General features: G+C 36.7%; 1 protein-coding gene across 3 annotated transcripts in view; it reads right to left on the reverse strand.

Annotated features, from left to right (window-relative positions):
* The window catches only part of LOC149211970 (putative triglyceride lipase), a 532,620-nt gene extending 517,912 nt beyond the window's left edge, over positions 1-14,708 (reverse strand). For all 3 annotated transcript variants that reach the window (XM_089391636.1, XM_089391634.1, XM_089391635.1), the window contains exon 1: positions 14,178-14,708. In XM_089391636.1, the coding sequence (XP_089247762.1) occupies positions 14,178-14,516 (339 nt within the window). In that variant the 5' untranslated portion in view covers positions 14,517-14,708. The remainder of the gene's footprint in view (positions 1-14,177) is intronic.
* Between the last annotated feature and the right edge of the window lie 2,075 nt (positions 14,709-16,783).

The raw sequence follows: 16,783 nt of genomic DNA on the forward strand, positions 1-16,783 counted from the left end.
GACATTTGTCTAGAGTATCTTGGGCAGAGTTTCTTGGGCACAGTATCTTGGGCAGAGTATCATGTCAACTTTTACTAGCTTCTTTACCAATATGATGTACCTGCACCACTTAGACAACAAGTACAAACCAATTTTGTAGAAGCACGAATTGGTCATAACAAAAACTTTATAGTAGCGAAAGCATTTATAATTTTCATAATCAATAAGAGATTACACTCTTAATTACTTCAATCATCTAGACCAAGTTTGATACAAACCCTAAGTCATATCAGCAATTCAATCATGATTAGATAACTTGAGAAACCATATGATAGACTATCTACTAGAGTTTTCGGTAAACCCTAGATTTTATCAATATGAATTGCTTCTACTAGGGTTTGATGTAAACCCTAGATTTTCAATCAATTATCAACATATATAAAGATTTTCTTACTAGGGTTTGAGGTAAACCCTAGATTTTCCATCTATAAATTCTCGACATACAATTTATAGATTCAGATGAGTACACATATTTAGTTGCAAACCCTAGATTTCAATCATCATCCTAGAACTTTCAAACTTTGACTAGGACTTAACTATCAAACCCTAGATCCCATAATCTTTAGAAAATTTGATCAACACATATTTCTAGGAGATAGACATCATGTATAGGCACATTTTATAGTTAGACAATACATTGACCAAGACTAAGCTAGGAAAAGAAACATGTACCTAGGGTTTCATTCCTAGGACTTTTCATGTCACAGTTCTTGCTTGTAGACCTAACCAAAACTTAGGGTTTTGATTCATTGTCAAAGCAAATCCTTATTCTATCAGAACTTCAAGGGTTCAAGATTTCAACCTTAATAGGTTAGAGCTTCCATGATCACATCAAAAACTCGAATATGACATTACAAATAAATCAATAAGTATAGGATTTTCTTCATTGATAACCCTAATTAGGTTTAGGGTTTCACACATCATCAATTTATGTCAATCAATGTAGCAATTTTTATCATTAATATCCTTAAGAAGGTTTAGGGATTGACATCCTATCAATATGCCCTTAGGTTAGGGCTTCCAGAGAAAGGTTATTTTCATTCAAACAATTTAGAGATGAATAGGGTGGTAGATTCATCAGATGATGAATTACCTCAAACAAGAATCTTTTACGATTCAAGAGAGCTAAACAAGATGAACGTTAGTAGTGTAGATAGGATTTGACAAAGAGAATAACAAAACTTTATAATAGAGACATACCTGTGGATTTTGACAAACCTTTGTGATGCCTTCCTTCATACTCCTTGATCTTTTAGCAAGTCCTTCCTTAGAATAGTTAATAGTGGCTATGGTAGCTCCAAGGTAGGCAAACACTGTAGCATCACCATAGGCTGAGACTGAAGTATTATCAAAACTGTGGTATATTAGAGAAGGAGAGTTCTAAGATTGTTGTCGTGTTATGACTTAAGTCAAGGTGATGTCTTTGAAGTGGCATCTTTCTCATTTCTGAATTTGCAGTGGCATTCTTTTTATTGACACCACATCCTCAAGACTAGACTAGCATTGTGTTTTCATCATACCCAGGATTGTGACATACTGTGATTCTTCCAAGACTATGATATGCCCGAGACCGAAGTTGTGATATAGACATCTTTGTATTGTAGATATTTCCTTTGTGACTGTGCTATAGACATTTCTTCCGAGACAGTGTTGATTGTGATAGCATTGAGACCCTTCTAACCGAGACTGAGATATATAGGCATCGTGACCCTTCACTGGGATGAACACTTCTTCACAAGTTTTTCCGTGACATAGTTGACCTCCTTCATGCCCTTCATGAACCATAGCTCTGATACCATGTTGAAGAATCTAGGGCAATACATGGCTTAGTGATTCTTCACAAACTTATTGATAACATTTTGCGTAGTCTTCTTCAAATTCACTTTCTTATGTTAGTGTGTTCTTCAATTATCAAACAGTTATCAAAAATAGACGAACAACAATCGTACAAGTGCACTAGATGTTGGCCCCAAGCCAGGGCAAACCTCTCCTCTTGAGAGTAAACCCTTGAATCTCTTCTTATAGATGTTAGATGAAGAATACCAAGACCCTTGTCAAAATAGACACCAGGTTACCTTCAAGACATTTGTCACTATCCTCTACTTTGTTTAGTCCACAATTCACTGTACTCCTCTTTACGTCCTTGTTGTCCAATCACTGTCTTCGATTCCTCCTTTTCACGGCTACCACAGTTCTTCGTTTATGTTGACGTCTTGAGACAGACTTGCATACCCTTCGTTGGTCATGATACTGATTAGATGTGCCACCACTAAGAGTTGTATTCACCACCGAGCATTCTAGTCACAATACAGGCCACCACCGAGAGCTGTCACAGTGTATAGATTTCAAAGAGACCTCCAAGATATATCACAGACTTATGAGGGTCTCGAGACACTGTATGTATATTGCAAACTTCCAAGATATTACTCTGCTCACTGTATATGCGTTCCTTTTCTTCGTTGACTGTGATCTGAACTAATCCGAAGACTTAACTTATTTGACTCCACGTTACTCCTTGTATATATATGAGTCAACGATGGATCTTTGAGCCTACAGGAGTGCCTTGTATCTAGGCCGACATATCATCAAGGAGATTACTTCATTTTTGTAGAGCAGATTTGCATGAGGATAGTGACACTTGTCTTGGAGTGTTATCCTTTGACCTTACGACTTTCATAATACTTATGATGTAACATAAAATACTAAAGACATCAAGAAGAAGTCTTTGACCTATGGTAAACACATTATTGTCGCACAGATTATCTAGGCAGTGCGACAACACTCAGACCGGGCCTGTCACCCTAATCCTCGATCTCTCTGTTTAAGCCGTCTCCCTAGGCTAAGGGGGGTAGACCCTATGGGATAAAGAAAGACCAAATGGGAACCAAGTGGGTTGGGAGGCACAGTGAGGGAAACAAGCACTTGATTGATTTTAAAACTTGATTGAAATTTTAAATGATTAAGATCAGTGCCTTATGGAGTTAATAATCTCGCTAGATGAAATGAAATGAAAATAATTGGTTTGCTTGCTGCCGCTTAGGAAATAGAAATATGAACAAACCTTTTAACAATTGCTTGAAGATACTTACTGAAATGTCTAGCATACGATGAGCATCAAATAATTCAAGCAAAACGATCAATTTCAATGACTTAGCAAAGCTCCAGCAATTAAATTTTCAAAAGATAGAATACTTTGGATGACCACAAAATGCTAACCAGTTCATAAAATGAATCCCCACTTTCAGATAGCTAATCTTCGAATAAAATCTTTAAGCACTTTTATCTATATCAAATACCAAAAATAAATAATAATAAACAAACAAACAAAAAATCTTTCAATTTTTTTTTTTCTTAATTTTATATATATGTTTTAAATGATTAAAATTAAAATCATAAAATAAAAAACTAAATTCTAAATAAGACCAAACCAAAACCTAAAAAGAACCTTTTTTATGATTTTTTAATTTTAATTATTTTATTATTAAAAAAAATCTAAAACTAATCAAAACTTAAATCTAAATCAAATAAAATATAACCTAAAGTTTTTATCGATTTTAAATCAAAACAAACAAAATCGAACTATAAACAGAGTTATTAAAAAACATTAACCCTAAACTGGAAAAAATCAAAATGCCAAATCCTAAAACGGATAAAAGAAATAGACTGAGCGTATTTTTTTTTTTACTGTTGCGTGTGTGCAGGTGCAATCGATGGCAACAGTGAGGAAAGCGTGATGATGCACGACGGAGAGGAGTTCGGCGGCGTCCAAATTTCAATTTGAGAAGAGGATGAATTTGCTTGCAGGCTTGACGGAGCTCGAGCAAGAAGCCACGCAGATCTGGCAACGATGGTGGATGAAACGCAGAGCTGGAAGGGTGTATTAAGTGGTTGCATGAGGATTCAACTGCAGTTTGGACGATGAGAGTTACTGATGAGGAGCGGCAGTGTGGAACTGGAATGGAGCCGCAGATTGAGTTTACAGTAGCGTAAGGAGTTGCAGGTACGATGGCAGCAGACCAAAAAACAAACAAACAAAAACAAAAACAAAAATCCATGGGTTTCTGGCAATGTGGAGAGGTGGCTGCATGCAGATGGCTGCAGGGATAGCGTGGAAGGTCTGGGAGCTGTGGAAGGGAGTGGAGTGAGAATGCTATTGCGGAATGGAGCGGAATGGCCAGTGTTTGGATGAACAACGGAAGAAAAGGGAAGGGATCGATGGTGACGAAGAGGATTTCTTGCTACGCAAGCATGATTGATAGACAGGAATTGGGTGAGAAAAAAAATGTGAGGGTTTTTGGAGAAATGTGTGGGCAGTGAAGGGTGAAGGAGCAGTGAATCGCAGTAGTTGAGGAGGTTGCAATGGCAGAGAGGACAAATTTGCAGCGTTTGGGCAATAACGGAAGGAAGGCACGTGGATCTCGAGGAAGGATCGATGAAGAGGCTGCGGGTTAAGAGAAATGCGATGAGGGGAGAATGAGATGTCTAGCAAAGGCAGAAATAATGGATACCGGGAGATTTTGCAATGTATTGCAGCCTAATTTAAAAAAAAAAAAAAAAAAATCGAAAATTTTTCCTGCAAAAATGAAACCCCAACAGACAAATGGCCTGGAAAACCTCGAATTTCTTCAGAAACCCCTGCAAGAGCTGACTCTGAGGCCAAATCTTACCCTCCAGGGCCTAGATCTGGCTTCAAACAAAAAAATTTCCTCAGACCTGCAACCGGTAATGGAAAAAACAGAACACCCAGGAATAATATATGCAAGGATTAAACCTAAAAACCCAAAAACCAGCTAAATAATTACAATATTCGCAGTTTGAAAGCTCCAAATAGCCAGATTTGTCAATATGCCACAAAAATATTTTTAGAATTTTAAATTTAGTATGAGGTGCTTCATAAAACCCTTCATGCATTCACAAGAAAAATTCAAATGATAAACCCGGGATCAAAACTGGCTGAGCTCTTTAGAGAATGCTTTCTCGGGAGTTGGCTGGTTCAGCCGAGAACTTCCCCAAACGCTCGTTGATCTTCGAAATCTAGATTTTCTTGCCCAGCTTACTTCAACCATTAACAAAGAGGGAGAAAACGATACTAAAATCCAAATCTAATGGAGATACCTACCATCATATTCAAAAATTTAACTACCATTCAAACCCTAGCAACTAAACAAGATACCTGTGTTTAAAATCACTCTTCATAAAGCTATCATCAATGGCTGAAATTAAAATCATGCACGGAAATAAAACATCTTACAGCATCTCTGGAAGAGTAACATCAGCAAGATTTCAACCCCAAAGTCTTTCTTTATTGCACATGAAAAATGACTACAAGAGAGCTTTCTTTAGCACAAGACTCACAGATCGAATGATCTCAAATGACCCCTGACACCCTATTTAAAGGAAAAATTCCCAACAGCTAGTTCGAGTGATCCATGTCAAAGTGATCTCGCCGTCAATGAGGATCAAAATCTCTTTTAATCTCATCCGTCGAAATTTTAAATGCATTTGAATATATTAAAAAATTAGAATTTTGCATTTATTTCCTCAAAACTTTGACTTATTATTATTATTTTATTTTATTTTTAATTTTTTATTTATTTTTTAATTTATTTTAATTTAATTTTTATTTTTATTTATTTTATTTTTTTATTTAAAGGGACCCTCGAACTTAGCCTTTGGAAAAAACACCTAGGACCTAGAACCTATGAGGGGATTAAACATTTTTTTTACCCTCAAGACACTTTACATCATGTTTTTTACACTTTTACATCTCAAGGGGGAAAACCCATTTAACAAAGACCCTCATAGACTACCCAGTTCTGCGACACAAATATAATCTAGCAGATCAAGCAATTTGTAATAACCTAACCAAATAGTTAGAATTATTTCCAAATTACTTTTACATAGACTTGAAGCACACTAAGATTCCCCTAAGATTCTAATGACAAAATCCATTCCGGCTTTGGGTTAGGCTGAAGGAAAACTCTGTCGGCCATGGGTCGGTGAGACAAGAAACCTTCCGGAACGTAGATCATCACTAGAAAATTAGGTTTACCTAGGCAATTACATACGTGACACAGATCTGCTAAGATCATTTACAATTTACACATGCAGACTGGGTTTACAAAATAACATGATCAAGCTAATGATGATAGTCGAATGGCACAGACACGTCGATCAAGCTCTATCCCTTTTGCGAAAAAGGGGGTGTACTGCTATGGGTCGTTGACACATAGTGGTCAACACACATCTTGCTCATGAAACCCATGATGCAAGGAATAACAATTTTTCTTCATAATATTATAATTACAAGTCAATGAAAACCGAACCTAGTTACATTTCCTTCAACATAGATTCTCTTTATTTGATTTGAAAACAGATTTCTTTTTATTACCTTTCTTTTTGTCATCATAGGTTGAAAATGCAGTAGGTTCTTCTTCTTCAAGATGTGAAATTCTCCCTCTAAAGATCATTCTGACCTCCTCTTGGATACACTTTCCCAGGAGCTCATCAAATGTGGGAATAGTGTTGATATTGTTGATAGTGGTGATAAAAGTCTCCCCATCAGGAGAAAGGCCTCCAAGCACAATCAACACCATTTCTTTGTCAAGTACAACTTCACCGACAGTTGATTCCTGATTTTGGTCATTCTCAGGAAGTAAAACCATCTCTCCTCTACTCATCTTGATGTCCTTCAGTTGATTCTTCAAGGCAATAATGTGGTTCAAGTTACTAATTGCAAACATGTCAATTAGTTTGTCATACACTTCTTTAGCTTTCTTCAAACCAGAAACATAAGTAATGAAATGATCACTGAGAGAATCAAGGATAAATTTTCTAGCTTTGATTTCAGCCTTTTTATGTTTGGATTTGACAACAACATTTGAATTCTCTAGTGGATCAGCTATTGTTCTTCAACATACTGCAGAACTTCGTGTTCTTCAACAGTGATATCTAACCTTGTTTTCCATGGACCAAAGTTTGAAGCATCATTCAGCGTCTCCTCTACCTTGAAGTAGGATGAAGTCATCTTCATCAAAAAATCTTTAGCAGCAAGTGGTGTCTCTTCAGGTGATCTCTAGTCTCCTTGGACTTGTCTTCACTAAGGCTCTGATACCATGTTAAAATTGAATGTTCTATGTAGAAATTTAAAAATTCTTTGTAGAAACTTGAAAGTTCTATGCAGCAAACTGAATGTATTTTGCAGAAAATTGAATGTACTTTCCATAAATCTAAATGGAAATGAATGTATTTTGCAAAACGTTGAATGTACTTTGCAGAAAATTGAATGTTCTATACTGTTATAATTAGTTAGAATGTTGCGCGGAGGAGAAGAGGAGCAGTTTGACTTTTTGCAGAGATGGCATCAATGGGCTGAAAGATAAGGATCGGCTGGACGAAGCCTCCAACTACGTGATTTAGAAGTCAAGAATTTCTTGTTTTCTAGATGAATACGATCTCAAAGCCTACATCGATAGCGTGGTAGTTGTACCCGCGGATGCAAATCTTTTGAAGACCTAAAAGAAGAATATGGCGTAAGCAAAGAGGTTGATTCTCAGCGGCATTCGAGATCGCGTGGTGTCTCACATAGCTGGCAAAGATACTACCAAGTAGATGCGCGAAGCTCTTACTACGCTATATGAGGGATCTTCCGAGCAGCGGAAGATGTATCTTAACGAGAAGCTGAGATGTCCAAGGATGCAGAAAGGGGAGCGCATAGACCCCTTCCTCATTAGGATTCAAGATGTTTGTGACCAGTTGTCTGCAGTAGGGTCAGCACCCCAGCCCATAGATTGGTGCGGTTAGCTCTAAACTGCATTTCCAAAGACTGGCAAGTCCTCGACCAGAGTATTCTGGGCAGAGACAAGTTGCCAAAGTAGGATCAAATGTCGATTGATCTGAAACAAGAGGAGATAAGGCGAGATTTGGTGAAGCGCACCATCAGTGGCAGCAGCAGCAACAATGGGACGAAGAAAGTGAAGGAAGAGAAGAATGTGACCCTCGCATCAAAGGGGCAGGAAGAGCAGCGCAGGAGGAAGAAGGAACTTTCCAAGGTCAAATGCTTCATATGTGGTAAGCTTGGCCACTACAACACCCAGTGACCTCTCAAGAAGAAGGACAAGGAGGAGAAGTAGGACCAGGCAGTAACTCATGCAGAGATCAACAGATTGTCCTCTAGATTGGAGGAAGAGTTTTCCATGATCACCGATATACCTCTAGGAGTGAGGTGGGGTGATTTGGTTTTGTAGCACCAGATAACTACAGGATTGGCAGGATTCTTGAGGAGGTCCACCTCTTGAATCAGAACCTTGCTACGTGAGTCCACAATATTTCAGTAGCAAGATGGATCAGTGGCAAATGGTGCAGTCAGATGCCAGAGTGACAGATGCAGTGGCTAGTAGCAAGTCAGATACTGGGTAGCGCAATGCAAAGTTGGCAGCAACGCAGTTGGCACAGAGCAGAGTCAACAGCAGCACAGAGGCTTCAGTGACAACGCAAAGTCTAGCAATAATCAAGACTCAAGTGACAGATGCATCACATTGACCACAGTTGGTTTAGTATTTTGGATGCTTTTCAGTTGCAATGGTTGCAGTTGCAGCAACAGCATATGGAGAGGGAGTTGCAGTGCAGATGCAGTGTTGGCCACAGTGCAGCAGGGCCAGCAACAACACAGATGTAGCATATATCAAAGTTGCGTAGTAGTTGGTGGGCAACAGCAGCCAGACATCAGCAGCGTGACAGGAGGTGGTGCAGAGATAGGGTGTTACTTCAGTGGGTTGTAGCACTAGAACACGGTCCTCGCTAAGAGGGAGTGTTAGTTTTTGTAGCATCAAATCTATTCTAGCCATGAAATTTGGTGGAGATGCTAGAATACATGTATTCTCCAAAACGCAGAAATCGTTTCTGGAAATTCCACTTAGAGACAACTTAATTAAAATAGTTAATCAATATTTAATATTTCCTAAGTCTAAACTTAGGAAATATGATTAATTAAAGGGTATTAATTAAGTCATGGTGATAATCTTCTAGAAAAAACTTGGATAGAGTTCTAGCTAATCTTAGCCATTGATTAAGTTTTAATCATGGTCGTTGATGTCTCAACGAGATATTATAAGAAGAAACTCGATGGGGCTTGGAGAACACACACCAGCAGTTCGATTTCACTGGTAGATCAATTTCCTGAGTAGCAGCACTGAGTTGCCAGAGAGAGAGTTAGTGAGCTTGAAGCAATGAGAGAGGGGTGGGGATAGGATGGTCGAAGGAAGTTTTTCCGGTTCCGGTGAGTGCACTGCAGAGAGACAATAAGTGCCAAAGAGAGGCAGCGCAAATCCACGCAGAGGCAGCGCAGTGCTTCAGTGGGGATTTCGTATTTTCTGGGGAGAAGCATGGCGTCAGTGCTAGAAGCCGAGAGAGAGAGTCTGGAGGCCAGGAGGATCCATCTTCCAGACAACAATTCATCAGATAGCGAGAGGGAAGCAGTTCTGAGTTGTGGGACGCAGTACTGCGTAGGCTGACGCAGTGACTACATAGAGGGGCAGCAGAGAGTCAGTGTCGGATGGCCTATGGGAGTGAGATTTTTCTCACTATATTTATTGTCAGTCATTTCTCTATATGGATTGCTAGATTTGAGCATCCATAGCCTTATACTCAGATTTACTACTACATAATATTAAAACCCTCAGCTAATGCACTGGTTTTCCTGATTTGGGTTTTTCAGGGGACTTAGTCCAAGTGTATTTGTGTGTGTGTGCATCTATTCTTCCAGCATTTTTATTTCTTCCGCAGTATTTATTTTGTGAAGGTTGCAATGTATTTGTTTCGATATTTTCCGTAGCAGACAGCAAATAATTTGTTTAATTTAATTAACAAATATAAGAAATAACATTAGTTGTTGCAATAGGATTCGAGGTTAGCCAAAATTTCACAAAAGATATGATTTCTTCTAGGAGAAATTCATCCATGACTTGCCAAATTTTAACAATCTTTAGGGTTCCAAAGTCTTTACAATGGCCAGCAATATTGATCAACTCATCATAGAAGGCAGAGTTTGACTTGAACCCTGGTTGAGTTTTGGCACACTGCAAAAATCTCAGAGCCAACTGTGGGGAATTTGAATTAGACAACACCATTATCACGAGCTCTGACGTTAAATGAGTACCCATTAGGGCGTATATTAGCCCTGTGATCTAATGTCTTCATCCTCACCTTTGGCCCTTGAAAACTCTAACATTGTTATTGAGATTCGAATGTTGGGCACTACATTCAATAAGTAGAATTTTGAGGCATGAAAATGGGTAGAGTACATAGTGTTTGGAAAGATTTTCAGATTGAGATTTTCAATCAGTTGGAGTCGTTGTAAATTCACAAGTTTGGAATGGCATAATGTTCTCAAAGTTGTTGCTTTGGTGCACAATCAGATCGCTGAGGCCATTGTTTCTGTTCTTGTCACATAATTTTGCCCTGTAAGCTTAGGTTGATTGTGCCCACAAATGGGATTTAAGCATGAAGGGTTGAGTTGATCACATTGTGTTGGATTAAAGGTCGAGTTATTATGTGGGTAGAGGTCCAAATCATCGAATCTTCTATTTAATTCAAATTGATTTTTTGTGGGATCTATCGAGTGAGAAGGAGAGATTGAACATCATGAGACTAATCTGGTATGCATATGCAAAAACTATTGCTGAGAAAGAAGCCTAGAAGTTAGTGGAGCAAGGTCTCAATCTAGCCATGGTGAACCCATCATTTGTTGTCAAGCCAACGTTATATTTCCAAGATTATTATTTTAATCACTGTACTTAAAGTAAATCGAGGGCAGATTCATAATGGTATGACAAGGTCAATTTGTCACCAACACCCAACTCCACAATGTTTGCAACTATATGATCCACGCAAACTTTGTGGGTACGTATTTCCTCCACATATCTGCTTAAGCATTACTACAGGCTCTCAGGTCTGTTGGATTAAATCTATCAATGTAGAACAATCTCTTTGTATTTTAAATTTGTGTTATATTCCTCATTGTTTAGTCCATATGGTAGGAACACATAATGAAAAGGGTAATAAAATAATTATTTATTTATCCCATCACTTTTCATAGAAAGAAAGTGTAACGAACTAAATTTATATAAGAAATAAACACAAATAATGTGAGAGACAACAAATAAGATTAATGATTAATTAGTTAACATTTAATGAAAAGGTATGTCCCTAAGGACAAAACCGTTAGTGAAAGGGTACTTACCTAGCTATATATGTAGGACCCTCATTCTCATTTGTATCATCCTACAACAATTCAAATTAATGATTAATTAGTTAGCATTTAATGAAAACATATGTCCCTAAAGACATAACCGTTAGTGAAAGGGTACTTACCTGGCTATATATACAGGAAACTCATTTTCATTTGTATCATCCTACAACAATTCTTTATACAATATACAATTTACAATTACTGTTTTACAATGGACGTCTTTGTCTACGAAGTATTTTAATATTTCCGTTGCGTATACGACTTTTGGTCATTACATTGGTATCAGAGCCACATCTGATCTCGGCTTTTAGCCATCAAAGTTTTGTCAAACATTGTTGCCATCGAAATTGAAGCATTTCGCTACCCTTTTGGGAGTTCCCTCGTCGTTGATTCGTCAGAAGCCCTTGGCCATTTAAAAAAATAAATAAATAAAATTACTCAACTTAAAAAAAACTAAAAAAGAAAGAGATTATTCATAAAAATTGTATAATGCACCTGCCAAACAGCATATAAACATAGTAACGGTAGCCACCGGAGCCCACAATGCTGCTCAACCACTGTTTTCCGAGCCACTACACCCTTTCGTCACCCGTAAACGACTTACCTAATCGTAACCGCAACCCTTACCATCATCTTTGCCACCAAATTTGTCATTTGGTTTCTTACCCTCTACACTCGCCTAGTAGTCCACCCCGCAGCAACCGGCCCACACTCTCCCCTCCTCGTGACTTCCTGATGTGCTTTCCGTCCAACACCCCGTCGCCCTCCTATTGACCCTCGGCTGTGTATTAAAATTCCACTGTCGTTAACCACCGGTCCACTCTATCCCCCAACAACATAATACTTATGTTCCCACACCACCTCTCTTGACCCAATCCCACTGTCCTGCCTGCACAATCACTCTGTCACTTTACGTGGCTGGCTTTAGGTGGATTTCAGGGTGTCAAGAGTCGCAACCCCAATATGTAACCCATCATCCATAGTGTTAGATTTATTAAATACAAACTATATTATATGTTTTTAATATGGTCGTATAAATTAATATATTATTCAAAAAATAATAATAATAATAATAATAAATTTTATATATATATAGATATAGATATATATATTAATTAATTTAATTAATTAAATTATTAATAATAAAAAAATTAAATAAATTATACAATTTAGATTGTATATATATATATATAATAATCTGCCTAAAAAAAAAAATTATTTAAAAAAAAAGTTTTCATTAAGAGAGAGAATAAAAAAACGATTACCTTTAAACCCAAGCTTAGCGATAAACGGACTTCCGAAAACGCGAAGGAAGCATATCATGGTTTTGCTTTAGTTTTTTGTCGTTGGTCACCATGGCGGGGCGCGGAGGAGGGAGATTAGCTCCCTCCTACAGTCAAGTGGTTGCGGACAGAAGCATGGGAGTTGAATCACATCGCTTCAAGAAACCAACAGAGGTGGTAACAGAGGCTAAGAATACTAAAAAATCGAAAACTATCAAACCTCAAGGAGAGGAAGAGAATCATGAGGAAACTAGTAAGGAGAAGAGGACAGAGGTTAGCAGTCTGAAAGTTGCTCCTATGAGTACATCAAGGGTCTGTAAACCCAAGTCGACCACTATTCCTCGAATCGTTTTAAGTGACCCAGCGTTGTAAGTACACAGAGACCACATGTCGAAGTATGCTATTATCTGTAAATTTATGGGGATTTGGCCAACGGAGAAGGCTTTACAAGCATGGATAAGAAACCACTGGAAACCAAAGGGGGAAACTGACCTTCACCTTGGGTCCAAGGGCTTCTTCACGGTGGTGTTCACAAGCTTAGAGGATGAAGACAGAGTGTTCGAGGGAGGACCCGATTTTTACGCTTCTGCAGGCTTTTATATGAGACCATGGGTAATGAACTTTGTCCCAGAACGAAAAACTTTCACCTCAGTGCCGGTATGGATAAGACTCTATTCCCTTCCTTTAGATTATTGGCTGCCGGAGTCTCTAGAGGCTATCGGCAACAAGCTAGGGCATTTTATAAAGATCTCAAATGCTACTCTAAGAGGCAAATACACTTCCTGTCATCACTGACCAGAAATATGGATGAAAGAGATCTCTTGTCGAAGTGGATTTTACCGTCTTGGATTTCCCACTAATGATTGCTATGTAATCTTTTGCTTTTAGTTTGTATTCTCTTGATAGTCGATGTTGTCTTGTTTTAATTGTTTTCCTGTCCTATATGGGAGAGGATTGGCTGGCTCTAATGCCATAGTGCAGCTTTTATAAAAGGCTTGTGAAGCTTTTTATTAGGATTGGATACAAAACGCAGCTTTTTTATTTTAAGTAGTGGAAAAGTGCACTTTTTTTCTGTGGAAAAAAAACAATACCGGTGTTCATCTTGGATATGGTTGTTTTTAAATCTCAACATTAATCCAGTATACAAATATATATATTTCTTTTAAATTTATTTAAGATAATATCTATGGCAGCTTAATCCAACGTCAAAAATCATATCACAGAGCGTTTTTCTCTTCCTCTAGTTAACACATTTAAGCCTCAAAATTTCATAGCAACCATATGAATTATCATACAGTATTTAACAAATAATCTGTTCATCTGAAATTACCATATCCTGAAAAATTAGACACATATTTCACAATTATAAAACAGTGATTCAAAGATGTTTGTCACTTTTCTGATATTTGCATACAACATTTCTAAGCGTAAAATTCCAGAGAATAATCTCCTACCTGACATTTTCCAATTTCACATCTTTAACCCTAACCTTCCGCAAACAATTATTTATTGTAACTCTATAAGTAAAAGTAGACTGGCTAATTTATATTGACACTACCTTATTCAGCATCTTTAAGCCTAAATTCACAAACTTTTTATATGCTCACAGTGGGTGTAGTGTAAGCTTCGAAGGCAAAACCAGCAAGAACTACGGCCATATTTAAGTCGAAAGGTGGTCGCTCAGGTTCCAGTTCATTTCTTTCATCGTTGTCCGCGGCTTTATCCTCTTCCACAGGTTGCCGGAAGAAATTGCACGTTAGAGCTCGACGGCTTACCACTTTCTCCCACAAAAGTGGCCTTTTCCAGTACAGATTCTTACTTCTATTCTGTAAGTGTGCATTTCTTGCACAACAGAGCCGAGCAATGGATAACGTTGTACATGAGGAGGATTTTAAGCGCAGAGTCGAAGGCTGAAGGATGTAAAACCCTGTACAAGACGTAGCCATTCGAGATATTGAAAACTTTAGTGGAGAATGAAATCGAAGGTGCGAGTTTAAAATTAGCAGTTAATTATGAGCCAAAGAAGACCGGGTTCTCGTAGAAATAGCGCCTGTAAATTGCACTGAATTTCTCGCACCATATCGAGCTTTCCAGAGAATGCGATGTGTGGGTCCTACAGAATGCTAGAAAGAAATTCCAAACCGGCAGCAGAATGTATTAAAACCGTACATTATAGTTATAAGGACCAAAAAAAATAGATTTAGAATTTCTACTCAACCATTATTATAGGAGTATTATATAAGTAGGAGGAAGAAATTATTTTAAAGTTTACCACTTTAAATTATTTTAAAGTTTACAAGGTTTGTCGAGATAGTTTATGGGATAGATTGCTTATTCATTTGCTTGTATTTAGCGTTTTTTTGAAGCTTCAAATAAATGTTCCTACCTCTAGCTAAATAGAGAAGCTTCAAATAAATGCTCCTACCCCTAGATAAATAGATTATCCCAAGAGCTACCTGTATCTGCATAACTTTCCCTGTTGTCTTTAAAGGCTTCACATTCTAAAATGAAATGTTTTTATGTTTCCACTTTTCTGGAAGAACAAAAAATGCATACTCTTTCCTCCCACACTTCCTTTGGTCTTTTCCAGTGCCTAGAGTTGATGAGAATTAGTCCTTAACTGAGCAATACCAATTTTGGCTTCCAAGAGATATTGGCCTCTATGTATGCTTTTGGTTGTGACTATAAGTGGGATTAAACAATTCAATATAGTATTTTTTTCTTTCTTCTTAGCTCCTTATTCCAAGTTCGCTTGTGGAACTTTTCCATAGCAAAAGTTGTTATCTCTTTGTTGTTTATGGGACACACGTTCAAGGAAATACCTCATTTACTAAACCATTTGTTATTTTGTTGCATCCAAGTTTTTTTGTTCTTGCACAATCTATCATTAAAGACAACCTTAGGCCATCTACCCTCTTCTATTTGTTCAATTTTGTTTAATACCTTATGACTCGCACTATAGCAATTGCTTCAATTGGAGCGGTCCCTATTTCACTTAACAATATATCATAAGGAACTGCACTTTTAATCTTAAATTTGTTTGTAATCAAAATATTAAAAATTTCCGTATGATTTTGGCAAAAAATTGACATGAACTTAGGAAATCTATATTATAATTATCAAATTTCAAAATTGTGGGTGATCAATATTTTTTTATAAAGCTGGATTCACACCTGACAAAATATTAAGTTCGTACCTTATTTTAATAATGTCTAAAATATATGTATTTGTCTTAAAAAAAATTTAAAGGGCTTGTATTAAAAAAAATTATAAAAATTATGTTTACCCATTTGAAATAGTTTTAACTATGTTAATAAAATTGTTGGTTTTTTCACTTGCATCCTAAAATGGAGATGGATTTAAACCAGCGTAGATTGGGTTCGTGCCCTATTTTAATAGTGTCTAGACTATGTGTATTTATCCAAATTTCTTTAAAGGTTTTTTTCTTTCAAAAAATAATTATCCAAATTTTTTTAAAGTTTTTTTTGCAAAAAAATAATTATCCAAATTCCTTAAAATGTTTTTTTGCTTAAAATAATAATAATAAAAATTATGTTTACCAATTTGAAATAGTATCTATGTTAATAAAATTGTTTGTTTGTTTCGCTTCATCCTAAAATGGAAATGGATTTAAAACAGCGGAGATTGGGTTCGTGCCTTATTTTAATAGTGTCTATATTATGTGTATTTATCCAAATTTCTTTTAAAAAAAATTGTTTAAAAAATTTATGTTTGCTAATTTGAAATAATTTTTAATTATGTTAATAAAATTATTTGTTTGTTTCACTTTATCTTAAATGGAAATAGATTTAACCTAGTGTAGATCTATTTTAGATCCCAATCTGTTAAGTATCGAGTCAGATTAAATCTCTCAAGGTGTAAATTTTTTTTCTGACTGTAAAATTTGAAGAAAAGTTTGCACTTCGAGAAATTTGATCCCTCTCAAATCTTGATAGATCAAGTGTTAAGATGAGTCTAGGCTGGTTTAATTATTAATTTTACATTTTTAGATTATTTTTATTTTTATATAATTAGATAACATAATATAATTGGATATGAGTGTCTCTTGGCCCTACAATGTAATAAAATAAAATTTATAAACTATATATATATATATATATATATATATATATATATATTTATAAAATATTTTGATTGTGTAATGAGAGATGGATTTTGGACATGTGGTATTGATGGGCCATGGTATGGTATG

This window comes from Pinus tabuliformis, chromosome 1_1 (assembly GCF_031772625.1).
Source record: "Pinus tabuliformis cultivar Carrire ecotype Pingquan chromosome 1_1, CPIR1, whole genome shotgun sequence".
NCBI classification, from domain to species: domain Eukaryota; kingdom Viridiplantae; phylum Streptophyta; class Pinopsida; order Pinales; family Pinaceae; genus Pinus; species Pinus tabuliformis.